At 40.3% G+C, this 16,450-nt stretch overlaps 1 protein-coding gene across 8 annotated transcripts in view; it reads left to right on the top strand.

Moving 5' to 3' along the window:
* The window catches only part of MAP7D3 (MAP7 domain containing 3), a 50,076-nt gene extending 33,879 nt beyond the window's left edge, over nt 1-16,197 (top strand). For 2 of the 8 annotated variants that reach the window (XM_043897249.1, XM_043897245.1), the window contains exons 8-18: nt 2,583-3,997; nt 4,541-4,671; nt 4,936-5,144; nt 7,043-7,172; nt 8,785-8,920; nt 9,846-9,950; nt 10,964-11,017; nt 12,518-12,620; nt 13,665-13,857; nt 14,975-15,246; nt 15,972-16,197. In XM_043897249.1, the coding sequence (XP_043753184.1) occupies nt 2,583-3,997; nt 4,541-4,671; nt 4,936-5,144; nt 7,043-7,172; nt 8,785-8,920; nt 9,846-9,950; nt 10,964-11,017; nt 12,518-12,620; nt 13,665-13,857; nt 14,975-15,246; nt 15,972-15,979 (2,756 nt within the window). In that variant the 3' untranslated portion in view covers nt 15,980-16,197. Of the gene's footprint in view, nt 1-2,582; nt 3,998-4,540; nt 4,672-4,935; nt 5,145-7,042; nt 7,173-8,784; nt 8,921-9,845; nt 9,951-10,961; nt 11,018-12,517; nt 12,621-13,664; nt 13,858-14,974; nt 15,247-15,971 lie in introns of those variants that run through there. The other 6 variants (XM_043897251.1, XM_043897252.1, XM_043897246.1 and 3 more) reach the window with 6 other exon arrangements.
* The last annotated feature ends 253 nt before the right edge of the window (nt 16,198-16,450 follow it).

Here is a 16,450-nt window from a genome sequence, read left to right as displayed (position 1 = left end):
ATTTTTGGTAGAATTCAGCTGTGAGGCCATCTGGTCCTGGGCTTTTGTTTGCTGGAAGATTTCTGATGACAGTTTCGATTTCCTTGCTTGTGATGGGTCTGTTAAGGTCTTCTATTTCTTCCTGGTTCAGTTTTGGAAAGTTATACTTTTCTAAGAATTTGTCCATTTCATCCAAGTTGTCCATTTTATTGGCACAGAGCTGCTGGTAGTATTCTCTTATGATCCTTTGTATTTCAGTGCTGTCTGTTGTGATCTCTCCATTTTCATTTCTAATTTTGTTAATTTGGTTCTTCTCCCTTTGTTTCTTAATGAGTCTTGCTAACGGTTTGTCAATTTTGTTTATCTTTTCAAAAAACCAGCTTTTAGCTTTGTTGATTTTTGCTATGGTCTCTTGTTTCTTTTGCATTTATTTCTGCCTTAATTTTTAAGATTTCTTTCCTTCTACTAACCCTGGGGTTCTTCATTTCTTCCTTCTCTAGTTGCTTTAGGTGTAGAGTAAGGTTATTTATTTGACTTTTTTCTTGTTTCTTGAGGTAAGACTGTAATGCTATGAATCTTCCCCTTAGCACTGCTTTTACAGTGTCCCATAGGTTTTGGGTTGTGGTGTTTTCATTTTCATTTGTTTCTATGCATATTTTGATTTCTTTTTTTTTTAATGATTTGTTGGTTATTCAGAAGCGTGTTATTTAGCCTCCATATGTTTGAATTTTTAATAGTTTTTTTTCCTGTAATTGAGATCTAATCTTACTGCATTGTGATCAGAAAAGATGACTGGAATGATTTCAGTTTTTTTGAATTTACCAAGGCTAGAGTTATGGCCCAGGATGTGATCTATTCTGGAGGAGGTTCCGTGTGCACTTGAGAAAAAGGTGAAATTGATTGTTTTGGGGTGAAATGTCCTATAGATATCAATTAGGTCTAGCTGGTCCATTGTGTCATTTAAAGTTTGTGTTTCCTTGTTAATTTTCTGTTTAGTTGATCTATCCATAATTATGAGTGGGGATCTATCCATAGTTATGAGTTAAAGTCTCCCACTATTATATCAAATACCTTTTTAAAAATGTTTAGGGACTTCCCTGGCAGTCCAGTGGTTGGGATACTGCACTCTCACTGCCCAGGCTCTGTGTTCAATCCATGGTCAGGGAACCAAGATCCCACAAGATGCATGGTGAGGCCCACAAAAAGAAAGTTTATTTTATTTTATTTTTTTTTTAGTTCTACCACTTTATTGCTACCAACCCATCTCCCTCCACCCTCGTGCACACGTGCTCAGTCATGTAACCCCATGGACTGCAGCCCACCAGGCTCCTCTGTCCATGGACTTTTCCAGGCAAGATTACTGGAGTGGGTTGCCATTTCCTTCTTCAAGAAAGTTTATTTTCAAGTAATAAATATTTAAACTGATAAATATTTAGTGTAAAAAAATTTAATGTAATTTCCTATTATCCCAATACTAACTGATAACTGAATATTTGCGTTTACATATTTTTAATAAATTGCAATCATAACCTGCTTTTGTGTAGACTCAAAATATACCATTTTCTTTGTCCAAAAATTGCATATTATTACTCTTAATGACTGCCTTAGTATAGTCCAAATTTTGTGTTGACTATTTAGATTATATTTTCAGTTGTCTCAGTATTATAAACAATGCTGTATCAAGTAACCACATACATACTGTTTTTAATTTAATTTTCTTTTAAGGATAACCTAAAAGTGAAATTGCTAGAACAAAAAGTATGTACTTTTCAGAGTGGCTTTTGATACACTATTGTCAAAATGGTTCCCATAGATCATGTGCCAGTCCATACTTCCACCAGCCTAGTTCCCAACATTGGTATCTAACTAGTACCAGTTATTTTTTCCATTTCTTAGGCTAAAAATATTTAGATTGTTAAAACTGGAAGAGACCTTGCAGATCCAGCCCATTCTGATTACTGTGTGTTAGTCGCTCAGTCATGTCTGACCCTTTGCGACCCATAGACTGTAGCCCACGGGGCTCCTCTGTCCATGGAATTTTCCAGGCAAGAATACTGGAGTGGGTTGCTATTTCCTCCTCCAATTCTGATTACTGTCTTACTACAGTTTTTAGTATGGGTGAGAAAATGCTCTTGTTTATACTCTTATTTTAAAACAATCATATATAGATTGAGTGTATTATGTAATCACCTGTAATGGCAAAATCCCTGACCCTGGTGACTTTGTTTAGATTACTTTTTATAAGTGTCCAAGGTTTTGTAATTGTCTGTGAAAATCATTCTGAACTTTAGTGTGATTAAAATAGAAATGCTTATTGCAGACATCAGCTTTGGGGAAGTATCTTATTTTCATCTAGAGAGCTCTGTTGCTTTCACAATGCCTCTCTCTCAGTGGTGGTGCCTCTGAAGTACCAACTTTGAGATATTTCTGTTTCTGTCTTGTGTCTATGATCCATTTCACTAAACATTTCTGTATGGTGTGTCATCCCTGTGATTTCCTAATAAACGACTCTGTTTTTGTTTTTCTACTGCTAATGGTACAGTTTCATCTTGTCAAATTTCTCCCTGTGTGGAATTTCACTCTCTGTTCTCATTTATCCACAGGCATCCACAATATAATCCAGTATGTAAACATGCCCCTGCTTAGGCTTAGCAGTGATGAATTGAAGAGTCCCATAGTGCCTCGCAAGTCAACAGCAGTGATGCCTTTCCAGGAGAAAGTAGAAATACCTTCCAAGGCTAGTGTGGGAGTGGCTCACAAGGCGAGTGTGGAAGTGCCCCCTGAGGTGAGCGTTGAAGCACTCACCAAGGCAAGCTTGGATGAATCCCTCCAGGTGAACATGGAAGCACCCCCTGTAGTGAGCGTGGAAGCATTCCCAGAGGAGAGCATGAAAGAACACCCCAAGGTGAGTGTGGAAACACTCCTGGAGGTGAGCATGAAAGAACACCCTACGGTGAATGTGGAAGCACTCACGGAGGAGAGCCTGAAAGAACACCCCAAGGTGAGTGTGGAAACACTCCTGGAGGCGAGCATGAAAGAACACTCTGAGGTGAACGTGGAAGCACTCCCGGAGGAGAGCATGAAAGAACACCCTGCGGTGAATGTGAAAGCACTCATGGAGGAGAGCATGAAAGAACACCCCAAGGTGAGTGTGGAAACACTCCTGGAGGCGAGCATGAAAGAACACTCTGAGGTGAACGTGGAAGCACTCCTGGAGGAGAGCATGAAAGAACACCCTGCGGTGAATGTGGAAGCACTCGCAGAGGAGAGCGTGAAAGAACACCCCAAGGTGAGTGTGGAAACACTTCTGGAGGCGAGCATGAAAGAACATTCTGAGGTGAACATGGAAGCACTCCCGGAGGAGAGCATGAAAGAACACCCTGCGGTGAATGTGGAAGCACTCGCAGAGGAGAGCGTGAAAGAACACCCCAAGGTGAGTGTGGAAACACTCCTGGAGGCGAGCATGAAAGAACACTCTGAGGTGAATGTGGAAGCACTCCTGGAGGAGAGCATGAAAGAACACCCTGTGGTGAATGTGGAAGCACTCGCGGAGGTGAGCATGGAAGCACCCCCCAAGGTGAGCGTGGAAGTACTACCAGAAGTGAACATGGAAGGACCCTCTGTGAATGTGGAAACATCACCTGAGACAAGTGAGGACCTATCCCTTGAAGCGCATGTGGATCCATCCCCAGAGGTGAGCATGGACTCATCCACAGATGTGAGTGTGAACCCATCTCCTGAAGTGAGCATGGACTCATCCCAGGAGGTGAGCACGGAAGCATCATCTGAGGCTAGTGTGGACATATCTCCCGAGGCGAGCATGGAAACACTCCCTGAGGAGAGTGTGGAAACATCCCCCGAGGAGAGTGTAGAAGCATTCTCAGAGATAAGCATGGCTGCACTCCCAGAGGAGAGTGTGGAGGTGCTCTCCAAGGATAGCACGAAAGGGCCTTCTGAGGCAAGTGTGGAGGTGTCCCTGGAGACCTCCCCTGAGGTGACCGTGGAAATATCTTCCAAGGTAAAGTGAAAGATTCTCCATAGGTTTGTCAAGTGCCTTTCATTGACAGATTTTCTATTAAAATCTGTATTTTTTGTTGTATAGATGATAATGGGTCAGATTTCACAACATATAGCGTTCTATGATAAAATATATTCACTTTAATGATTTAAAATTATCTGCTGCTCATTGTCCCAGTGTTTCCCCCCAAAGCTGGAATAATAGATAATTTTTAATAGAAGGGACAGAATATAGCGGTTTATATGAATTATGTTTCTAAACTCTGAAGGAATGTTTTTGAGAACTATCACAGAGCTCAATTAGGATTTAAAAATAAAATTAAGTTTTGAAGTAAAAGAATTCTTCTAAATTATTTCTATGACCTGTTTGAATTGTATAATATAAAATGTTAGTCTGGAAGAATGAATGTCTGTACCTAAGCCTCATGCATGAAAAGAAAATTGGGATTTTAGGAGCATTTTGTTCAGAATTTTTTCTTTTGGAAAGGTAGCCACAAAAGGTAATACTAGTAATTTTTTTGTATGATTGTATTAATTTGTTCAGAAATCAGAAATGGACGAACAGCCCTCAAACCCTATTACCAAGAAGCGCATACCACCATCGCAGATACCGTGTTATAGATGGTCGTCATCTCCTACAAGAAGGTGGCGTCCACCATCTCCCATCAGTACTAGGTAAGTAGCTTATTTGCACCTGTTCCTGATACATGTTTTACCAGGGTAAACCTCGCATCAGTGTTTCATAAATAATGTAGTATGCATGGTAATGAAAATATAAAGGGAAAAGCCTTTAAAAATGGATTTACCTTTCTCTATTATAAAATATCATATCATATAATGTCAAGACATTATAGTGTGTGAAATGGTACAGTAAGAATCAGCACATATATATTATAAAATCATACCAGACTTCTTTCATTAACTGCTACTTTTTCCCAGCAGGCAAATTCAAAAGAATTGCCCCCCGTCACCTTCACCTGGCACGTCAAAACAATCGACACAGTTTTGTTTTTCCTATAAAGTAACTCCTGTGCAGCGTACCGCATTTGCACAAAATGCATTAGGTACTATGGGAATGAAAAGCAAAGCCGGTTCTAACACCGTTAACAACTCTGAGACTGCAAGCCAAAAGGATATGATCTGTGAAGGTGAGTTCCTTCACTGACAAGTTCATTTCAGCAACCAGAAAATCTCAAGGTAGTTTGGGAACTGTCATTGTCATTTTATTCCCCAGTTCAGAGAACTATAGGAAGCAAATTTTCTTTAAAATAAAGAGCATTGCACCAGTCACACTGGCACAATGCTTGTTTTTTCTTGCCTCAACTTCTTACTTAGTCCTATTTTTGGAACTGATGTTTAGTGTGTACAGATGGGTTGGATGAATGCCATGGTGTAGATGGTCCCTGCAGTTCCTTCCAGCTCTGATAGTGGATGGCCCTTCAGTATTTTCCATCCTTGGAAGAGAGCACATGCAGTCATTTGTGGCTGAGCAGGTTTCCATCAGGAGCTGGAGGGTAGTTTCCATACATAGGACGTAACATGTGTCAGGTCAGTGCGTGGGTTCCAAAAAACATCATACTGGTTTTTTGACTATCACATGCATTCTTTTTTTTAAATTGAAGTATAGTTGATTTAAAATTTTGTGTTACTTTATGGTGAACAGCAAAGTGATTCAGATACACATATATAGATAGATATTCTTTTTCATGTTCTTTTCCATTATAGGTTATCATAAGATACTAAATATAATTCCCTGTGCTTGTGCTCAGTCCAAATGAGGTATAAATCTTTTATTTTTCTTTTTTGGCCATGCTGCACAGCTTGGGGGATCTTAGTTCCCCAACCAGGGAGTGAACCCAGCAGTGAAAGCAAACAGTGAAGTAGGACCTTACTGTTTATTTTGTATATAGTAGGGTATATCTGCTAATCCCAAACTCCTAATTTATCCCTTCCCCCCTGCCTTCCCTTTTGGTAACCATAAGTTTGTTTTCTGTGTCTGAGAGTCTATTTCTGGGTTTTTAAAAATTGAAATATAATTGATTTACAAGAATTTTCCACAGTTTGTTGTGATCCAGACAATCAAAGGCTTTAGCATGGTCAATGAAGCAGAAGTAGGTATTTTTCTGTAATTCCCTTGCTTTTTCTATGATCCACCTGCATTATTTAATTTTAAATACACTCATGAATTTTGCTTTTTGAAGGAATTCCACAGTGAATTCTTTGTAACAGAAACAGTCTTTTTATTACGAATTATATATTCCTGATTTCTTAAAATCCTCATTTTCATATGTAGTTTATTTACAAATTTGCCACATGAACTAAAATACTATGCCTCCATGTGGTCACCTTATTTTACTGATAGTCTTGGTTTCTTTGGTTATCCACAGTTAGCCACTTTATAATCAACCAAATATATTAACATACTGTTATCAACACTCAGTGAAATAATATTTATTTAATAAAAGTGATGCAGAATTTTCAGAATGTATGCTGGATATATTTTTGTTTAATTGACTTGAGATTTGTACACTTCAGGGAATTCCCTGGCAGTCCAGTGGTTAAAGACTCGGCGCTTTCATGCTGGGTTCATTCCCTGGTTGGGGAACTAAGATCCCCCAAGCTGTGCGCCATGGCCAAAAAAGAAGAGAAAAGATTTATACCTCATTTGGACTGAGTATAAGCTTATCTTCCTCCATATTCAGTATATCTTAATCTTTTTTTTCGATAGAGGCAATTTAGTCAGGTATCTCAAAACAGCTAAACCAAAGCAGGAACACATTATTTCTTTTGGGGACAAGTAGTTGTTAAAAAGTTAACAAAATGGTGCTTCTGTTGTTGGTGGCTTGGGGTGGCCATGAGGGCATAGGAATTGGGCTTTTGAACAAAAGCTGTTACTTAAATTACTTATAGTTTATTTATACATTTTCTATCATGGACATAGTGTTGTTTTTTTTTTTAACATTGCACATTGTTTTGCACCTCTTTGTTGGACATAGAGGCAGTAAGTTCCCTAAACTTAACTGTTTTGCATGTTAATTTAAACTAGAATCTGGTAATAAAGGCACACCAGGACCTAAGAATGCTGAGGAGGCAACAAAGATTTTGGCAGAAAAACGACGCCTTGCTCGTGAGCAAAAAGAGAAAGAAGAAAGACTACAAAAAGAGATGGAACAAAGGTTGGCACAGAATCATCCTTTCTATACAGTAAATCTTGGTTGGGACCCAGATTCTGAAAGTCATACTTTAAGTTAGATGTATATAAATTCTCAAAGAGTAACTGACTTTTTCTTCAGTGTGAATCAGAAATGACTCGTTGTCTTCTAAACAAACGTGGTAAATATTTCAAGCAGACAGGACGCTAGTGTAGATGAGTGTATGTTCCTCTTTAGTCTCCACGTGTCATGTGCTCTTGAGGTGCGCTGTGAAGATGCATAAAGAGATCTGTACTCACGTCAAGGGCCTAGCACTCAGCAGTAGCACCTGAGTAATCACACAAGACTGTTTCCGTTGGCATTCACTGGTGTCAGTCCCTTTCTTTATTTCAAAAGTCCTTTATAAGTTTAGAATTTGTAAACCTGTTTATGAATAAGTTGCATACATCATGACCCTTCCCTCCTAAATACTTCCCTGTATACTTCCTAAGAAGAAAAGCATTCTCTGATGTAACCAGGGTATTCATAACTAAAATCAGAAAATTTATTATTTTATTTTCTAATCCAGGGTCAACATACAATTCAATTTGCCATTTGTCCTAGTGACAGTCTTCTTTTTAAAGGTTTTTAAAATGACAGTTCTTTCTTAAAAGTTAACATGTATGTGTAATAGGAAACTAAAAAACACAAACAAAGTCATCCATAATCACAAGCAGTTTACCTTTTGATGTGTCCTTCTACCAGTGACATTCTTTGTATAATTTTTTTCAGTTCAGAATTCAGTCCTTAAACAGTTCATAAAAATAATATACACACACACATAGAGATAGTAACTGGTAAAGCAACTTTGCTTGAAACTTTTTTGTAAGTTTGAAATGAAAAAGTTACCCCCCAAAATTTGTAAACCTGAAAAGGATACTTCCTTATGTGTTACTGGGTTTCCAATGATCTGTGGGCTGCAAATGTCATATACAGTTGTGGGCTACTTCAGTCTAAAGGTTTCTTGATCTTTGATCTGGAGGCCCATTTGATTTGGGACCCTGTAATGTAAACCTCTGTCCACGACCTGCAAAGAATAATAACTGATGTTGTTTTTAACTATTGTTCTTGAATCACTTTCATATCGTTTCCATGTATCTTATATGGGTTTTGGGGGGAGAGTAAGACATTTTGAATAGCAGAAAACCCTATAACTTGAAGAATATTATTTATTAGTTCTTGTAAACAGAGCTAGTTTCACATTTTAAAAGCCCTGAATACCAGTCATTTTGATTGGACTTTTCTCCTCTGAGCACCACCAGACCCTTCTGTACATTCCTTCTGTCACACCCCCATGTGAGATCAGGTGTGAGCATACATCTAGCGCAGTTAAGGAGGAGTGATTATGTGTGTGTGTGTGTATGTGCACATTTGTGTTTTAAGATGCAAAGTAGCCCACTACTTGATAAAAATCTTTTTCTTCTCCCGAGGGCTAGTTCCCTCTATTTAAGTAGGTGAAATTATGCACATCCTGTGGAATAACAACACAGAAAATGTAGGGAATCTGGTGTAAATATAAATTGTATTACTATACATAAGCAGCTTCACTATAAAACTGCACATAAAAAGAATTATTATTTAATTTCATTTTCATCAGGAAAATGAAAGATGTAGCAAAGAAAGTGGATGAAGGTCAAGAAGACAAGTTTTCAAAATTTGGAGATGGGCAACAACCAAAGGAGATGAAGAAGAGAGAAAGTCAGGAACAAGAAGACCAAAAAGTAGAACTCCAGGTTTGCTGGCTCTCCTTGAGAACCAGATTGTAAAATTCAGTCGAAACCCAAAGCAAAAGTCTGTTTATCCAAGAAAGAAAATGACCAGATGCTGCATGCTCTGGTTGCATTTTTACTTTACCGTCTAGCTTTTACCCAGTGTTTCTGTCAGTCCTCCATTACCACTAGCAGAATCCTAGAATGTTTTCCAAGTGAAACAAAAGCAGAAAGCAGCAAATTACAGATTAGCATTCCTCTAGTTTATCTACATAAATAATATTACAGGTTGGCTTCAAGAAATCCAAATTGCTCACAAAGATTAAACATCCTGTGTGAATTTTCCCAATCCTGCATTCTGTGGTGACATAGCTGCGCCACCCCCCTAACAGATCAGTTGAAAATTATGAATGCCTCAACAAATTCACCAATTAGAATGTCTCACTAGTGTAAGTTTAAATCACCTAGTAAATAAATCCCAAAACTGAGCTCAGACAATATTCAGTTTAAATTATTATTATAGCCTAATTTATATAAAAGTTTTGGTGTATCATTTATCAAAATCAGTTATGTGTTTCATAAATGACTATGCATTTGCATTCCTTGAGAAAGTATCTATAAGAATCCTCTTGGTGCTTTTGAAGTGTAAGACTTGGCTCCTGGTATCTGTGTCAGTGGAAGACTACACTGTCACATATTTCAAAATGATAGTGGTCTGACAACCTTGAGGTCCTGAAGGGGATTAACGTGCCTTCTAAATCCCTAGCCATAAGAGTTAGCCTAGTTCTGTACATTTTTGCTAACACTGAAAACTGATGATCCATGAATGTTGTATATATGAGTACTCTGAATCCAAAGGTTACATTTTATTTTGGATAACGTCTTACTGTTGCACTGTTGTCATTCAGATATATTGAGAGTCAGTGATATTTTTATACAAATTTCCTAGAAAAGCGATGCCAAAATAAAAGCTCAGGAGGAGGCTGACAAACGCAAGAAGGAGCGTGAGAGGATTATGTTACAAAATCTGCAGGAGAGATTAGAAAGAAAAAAGGTATGCCTCCTCTCTGTTGGGGGGATTTGATTCTTTGTTTAAAACAATGTTGGGTACATGATTCCAAACTATGTTTTTAACAATGACAAGTGATATGCTAGCTGGGGTTGTTTTTCCTCTGTACTCTCTCATCTTAGGATCTGACTCCTACTCCCTAGAATGGGCTCCTTTTAATAACCGTAGCTCTTCCTTGTGGACCACTGATGACTATCAGAGGGATGTCTCTCTATAGCAAACCGCTGGGAACAAAGCTCCTTTGAACCGAACCCCTTGTGTCATGGTAGGGGTTGGTAGAAGTTTGAGTTTTTTCTAAACTGGGCTGGAAATTGCAGCAACTGAACTTTAAGAAGCAGAAGGTGGAGGCTAATCAGAGAGGCCAAGGTGCAGGCTCTTTGTAAGGTTGGACTGCACTGCAATTTGTGCAACCCACGTGTCTTATCTGGGAGCAAGGAAGACCCCAGACCAGGCTAAGGGACTTCCCAGCCTTTCTGTCAGGAGATCAGTCACCTTGAGGAGCCCAGAGAGCTACAGCTCTCCTTACCTTCTGGGAAGAGGGGAACTCTTAGCCTTCCTGTGTGTGCTCCTTCTAGTAACAAAACCTGTGACAGCATTGTATTGTTGAGATGCATTCTTTTCATTAACATCAGCTTCACTCATGGTCTGTTTAGACAAAAATCATGTTCACAAGTTCTGATTGGTTTGCAATAATACGTGCTTAGTCTAGTAATAAATTTCCACGTTGGCAAAATCAGGAGTGAGAAGTCATTTGGATTTCTGCGTTAGGGTAACAAGTACACCTTGTCACCATTCAGAGTATTTTCTAGATGACCGACCGTGAAACTGGGCTTGGAGGAAAGTGCCCACCCAGCTGCTGGCCCAGCATCTTGCATTGACTTTGGCACAGACAGCAGTATTGTCTGCTTCTGGAACACAGAAATAATCAACTTCTTCAGGACCAGTGTTTTGTTTTTAATCTGTTTTCATGTTTGAATTTTATTTTTTTAAAAAAATAGAGAATTGAGGAAATTATGAAGCGGACGAGAAAGCCAGATTCAAATGCCTCAAAGGTAGTCTGTGTGCTCCTATCAGCAGTGTATAAGAATTCTGTTGTTTTACATTCTTGCCAACTTTTAAATTTTTGTCAGTCTCTGGTGCTAATGAAATAACATTTCACATTTCCCTGATTATTAAAAAGGTTGAGCTTGTTTTCCCATCTTTAGTTAGCTTTCATGTTTTTTCTTCTGTGGAATGCTTGTTTAGTCTTTTGCCCAAAACTTTCTGGCTGACTTATCTTTTTCTTACTCATTGGTAGTTCTTTAAATGTTATAGATACTTCTCCTTTCTTGCTTGTAAGTGTTGCAGATCCCTTCTCTCAGTTTGTGGCTTATCTTTTCTTATTGCTGTTTGCTACTACATAGATGTTCTTGATTTTTCACACCATGGAATTTATCAATATTTTTGGATGACTAATGGAGTTGAGTCCCTTATTGGCCATTTGGAGATTCACTTTGGTGAAGTGTCTTTTCAAGTCCTTTGCCCCTGTTTCTATTCAGTCACCTGCATTTTTCCTACTGATCTGTGGGAGAGTTTACAAGTTCTGCTTCTGAGCCCCTTGGATATCTGTATTGGAGGTATCAGCCCCCAGGCTGTAGTTTGCCTCACACTCTCATAATGTCCTTTGATGAACTGAAGCTTATTTTAATGAACTGAAATTTAGCATTGTTTTTTCTTTTATGGTTAGTGCTTTCAGGGTCTCTCATAAGTATTTGTTTATCCCTCCCCCCAACATCTTGTCTTTTGATGGTTTGCATGCTTCTCAGATCTTTAGTGGGGCTTCCGTGGTGGCTCACTGGTAAAGAATCTGCCTACCAGTGCAGGAGATGGGTTCAACCCCTGGGTGAGGAAGATCTCCCGGAGGAAATGGCAACCCACTCCAGTATTCTTACCTGGAGAATCCCAAGGACAGAAGAGCCTGGCAGGCTACAGTCCTGGGGTTGTGAAAGAGTCGGACACAACTTAGCAACTAAACAACAGGTCTTTTTATCCCCAGATTCTGTGTTCTTCACCATCTGAGCTACAAAACTGACATTTTGCCTATTTAAAATTGCCTAGTTGTGGTCATTCACATCATTATGAAAATTTAGAGTAGAAATGTCATTTCTGAAAAGTGACGGCAGTCACCCTCTCAGAGAGCAGGTAGTAAGCACATTGACTTGAGAAGTCCTGCCTCAAGCAGCAGCCAAGAACATTTTAGCCATGGCACCACCTGGGCTTAGGGCTCCAAGGAGGCAGAGCCTTTACACCATCCTAGAGCTGTTGTCCCTTGGCTACCATTCAGGGAAGTCTTTCATTTTTGGCTGTCTTTCCATAGCTGAAAGACACAACTTGGGTCACCTGTCCTGTCCTCTGTAGATTCTTGGGGCTAAAGAGGTTAGATTTCTTTTTTACCTTTTAATTGAAATGACAAAAGTTAGCAATCAATCCAGGCATGAAATATGTCTTCTCTGAAATAACTGTCAGGATGACTGAATGTTAGATGCAGTCATGACTTTCTTCTCTCATTGTAGGCTGCAGAAACATTGAGTGGTGATGCGTATGAGGAGGATGAGGCAGATGATGAGGACGAATCAGAAAGTGACAATGATTCCTTTGATGACATGCATCCATCAGGTTTGCTTGCCTTTTGAGTTCTGTTCGTCAGCATCTAGGAGCTAGACTGTCTAGGTTCATCCATAATTCCTCTGCTTGTGAGCTGTTTGACTTTGAGAAAGTTGCTTAACCTCTCTCTGTTCAGTTTTCCTGTCTGAAAAAGGGGAAGCTAATATTGTTCTCCTGGGGTGGGCATGAGATTGCAGTGAGGTCCCGTAGTACTAAGAATGGTGCTTGACACATAGTAAACTCTCAATAAATATTAGCTGCTGTGACACCTGTTCTTTTGTTTTGTGCTGAGAGACTGTAGATGGCAGCTCTTTCTCAGCTCAGTGTGAGGCTTACTAGCATCTCAGGAGTTCAGGACCCCGTGTGGCATTCATGACTGACCACAGGTAGAAGGCCACTCCCTGGCTCACAGAGAGAAAATGTGGATCCTGTTGTTCTATGAATGCCGCTAAGGTACATTGTTGAGTTTCATTGCCTGGTGAGTATGAACCACAGTAATGGCATTTGAGAAAACACAATTTGTCCACCCTTTATGCCTTAGCAGGTATCAGGCACATGAATTGGGAACCCTGCTAGCTACTGGGGCCTCGAGGAACCTCAGCCAATGGGGAGCCAGACATGAGCAGATGGTGGTGCTGCCACATGCTGGTTGCACTAAAAGAAGTTAGGCCAGAATGTCACTAGAACAGAGCAGCAGGAGCAGCAGAGGGGTAGGCTGGGCCTGAGGTCATTGAGAAAGGTTAAGGTCAGAGGTGAGACTAAAATGAGAGGGTCATCAGAAAGAGGGACAAGAAGCACGGAGCTGTCCTGCCCTCTAGCCATCATTACTTGCTGGCAGAGGAGAGGGCACGTTCCTTAAAGGTGGCCACACCTTTGTGCTTCAGGGCACAGTGGGCTTTTGCCCTGACCCTGCCTCCCCAGAGTCCTGCCTCCAGACAACCTGTCTTCAGGTAGGTGTCCCTTGCCCAGACTGGCAGGCTCACAGCCTCCACTTTGCTTGTCTTTATTGTTGAAACTCCAATTTTAATCTTGCTGCTGTTTTTTTTTTCCCTCTAGCTACTATAAATGGCATGGATTCATCCCCAAAACCAAAAACACATGTTAAAAATGTGAGGAACACTAGCAAGTTTTTAGATGTGACTTCTAGCCAAATCCATAAAGAAGAGACAAAAGCATTTTTAAATACTGACATGAAGACCTTCAGACAAAAAAGAGTAAAAGACCCTTTGAATCAGACAAAGAGTACCAGGTGAGTCACTCAGTGAGTTCATGAGAATACACCTGGAAGGGGTTATGATTGGCATCCTCAGAATGATGCACAGGATTACTGACTGAACTCTTAGTTTGTCCCAAACACTATGTCACTCGCTCTATTGTAGGAACAAACTCAGGAAGGATGGGCACCCCCATCCTTACAGACTCGAAGACTGAGGCCTGGGCTTCCCTAGTGGCTAAGTGGTGAAGAGTCCACCTGCCAGTGCAGGAGACATGGGTTTGGTCCTTGATCCGGCAAGACCCCACCTGCCATGGAGCGACTCAGCTCATCCACCACAATTGTTGAGCCTGGAAGCCACAACTAATGAGCCCCACTTGCCACAACTACTAGGACGTGGCCCTTGCTCACCACAACTAGAAAGCCCGTGTAGCAACAGAGAGCCAGCACATCTAAAAAATAAATAAAATCATTTTTTAATGAAAGAAAACTGAGAAATGGAGAGATTATGAGCCTTATTCAACCCAGCAACCCACAGTTCAAGAGCAGAACGTAAATTCAATCCAGATATACGTGATTCCATTCTGAGTTTTTATTCACACTGGTTAGTGTTGTCTCATACAATCAAGGAAGGGGACGTTGAGTGACTGCAATGTAACAAACATTTTACCTATCTAAATTCCCATTGCAACTCTGGGTATGATATTAAAGTCCTCATTGTACATTTGGGAAAGTGAGGGTCAGAGGTAAGGTCAGAAGAACAGGACCAAATTCTTAGAAAGGATGGCTTGTTGGGTGATTGCCTGAAAGAGTGTTACTTGCCACTGAGGAAAGACATCTGGGATCCATTTTATAGCATAACCTTGAAAGTGACATCACAATTTCTGCCATAAATACCACCATTTCAGAAGGGGAAACTGATATTTTTTAAAAATCCCAGAGACCAAACAGCTCAGATAAATCATGATCTAGCTAAATTTGATTTGAAGGTTAAACTCTTCTAAACTTCTTCAGTTATTTCTATCATCAATTTTGTGGACCACAATTATCCTCTGAATTTGAGTTTTAGTGTATTAAGAAAATAATAAAGCTTCTGTCAGACAAAGCCTTGGTTTGGTGATAATCAGGATTGTAACCAAATATGTCTTTCCAGATCCTCCACCAAAAGACCAACCAACCGAGCAGCAAAAACTGGAAAGGCGGAAACCAGCAGCACCATGGGACCTTCCAAGAGTTCACATTCAGAGGTACAGAAGTGGGTGTGTGACCAAATTATCGACTTCTCAAGCGAGACAGAACAACCTGTATCCAGTTTCCCTCCTGAGAGCCCAGAACACCAGCCGAGAGGCTCTGTGACATCCTGCTCGAGTCACCAGCCACCTATAGACAACAAAAACAGAAGTGAATCTGTGCCTGCTCCATTAGGTAAGGCCTTCTCCCATTTCCGCTTCATTTGAAAGTTGACCTTCAACCCTCCTCTGTTTCCATCTGTGCCAGGGCTTGGCACCATGTAACTTTGGAGGTGAGGGAGAAGACAGTGGTGGGTCTAAAACTAGGTTGAAGAGCCCCCCATTAAGTTAGTTTTGAGAACATTCATGACATGACCAATTGTTAAGTCCTGCGTTTCATGCCAGATATACAGAGTAGGTTCATTTCAAACAGTGGACTCCTCTGCACTCCTGATCTACTGGCTGCTCTGCAGCACACAGATTATTTAGGGCAGTGGTGGGGGTGGGGGTGTAGTCGCTAAGTCATGTTCAACTCTTGCAACCCCATGGACTGTACCCCGCCAGGCTCCTCTGTACATGGAATTCTCCAGGCAAGGATACTGGAGTGCATTGCCATTGCCTTCTCCAATTTAGGACAGAGGGTTGGTGAATTTTTTGGAATTAGTCCCTCAACTTGTGTTTCCAAAACCAAAAGGCCTTGGTTTTTCTTTCCTTGAGAAGCTCTGTTTGAAATTGAGAGGCAGCTTCAACCCATTTATAGGTTGGGGAGCATTTATAAGAGCTCCAGTATGGCAGCAACTTGGGGTGGGGGGGGGCTGCTACTGAGGGTCCCAGGCCGGCCTCAGTGTGGGGCGAGGATCACTTGGTGTGGAACCAGCATCTTCACTAACAAACCTTTCTTTTCTTTTTCCCTCTGGTCAGATATGTAAACCTCATCCAGCCTAGAAGAGAATCCATTCTCCACTCTGGATTTTGACCTCCAGGCCCACCTTTCAAAATTTCTCTGCTTCCTACATGAACCCGGCAAAGAAAATGACTCTCAGAAAAAAAATCATCTTAACGTATCTCAGAAGATGCTCATATCATCTTGGGTCTTGCCCATAAGCAAGGGTTCTGAGTAAAGAGTCATTTTATTTTGCTGTAAAAATCTCCATTGTCTGTCATTCTTGTATTTTCCTGCCAACACATTTGTGTATCAAGTGTGTCTTTATAAAATGTTCACTCTTAAGCATATATAAAATGCTAAGAGAATCTTATACCAAAAGAAGTTTTTTTTGTCAGTACCTATTTGAAATCTTAAGATCATGTTTACTGCATTTAACAATTACATTTGTTTTTGTTGTTTAGTCGCTAAGTTGTATCTGACTCTTTCCAGCCCTATGAACTGTAGTCCACCAGGC

This window comes from Cervus elaphus, chromosome X (genome assembly GCF_910594005.1).
Source record: "Cervus elaphus chromosome X, mCerEla1.1, whole genome shotgun sequence".
Lineage (NCBI taxonomy): Eukaryota > Metazoa > Chordata > Mammalia > Artiodactyla > Cervidae > Cervus > Cervus elaphus.
Note: the sequence above shows the minus strand (reverse complement) of the source record. Positions and strands in the feature narration are given on the sequence as shown.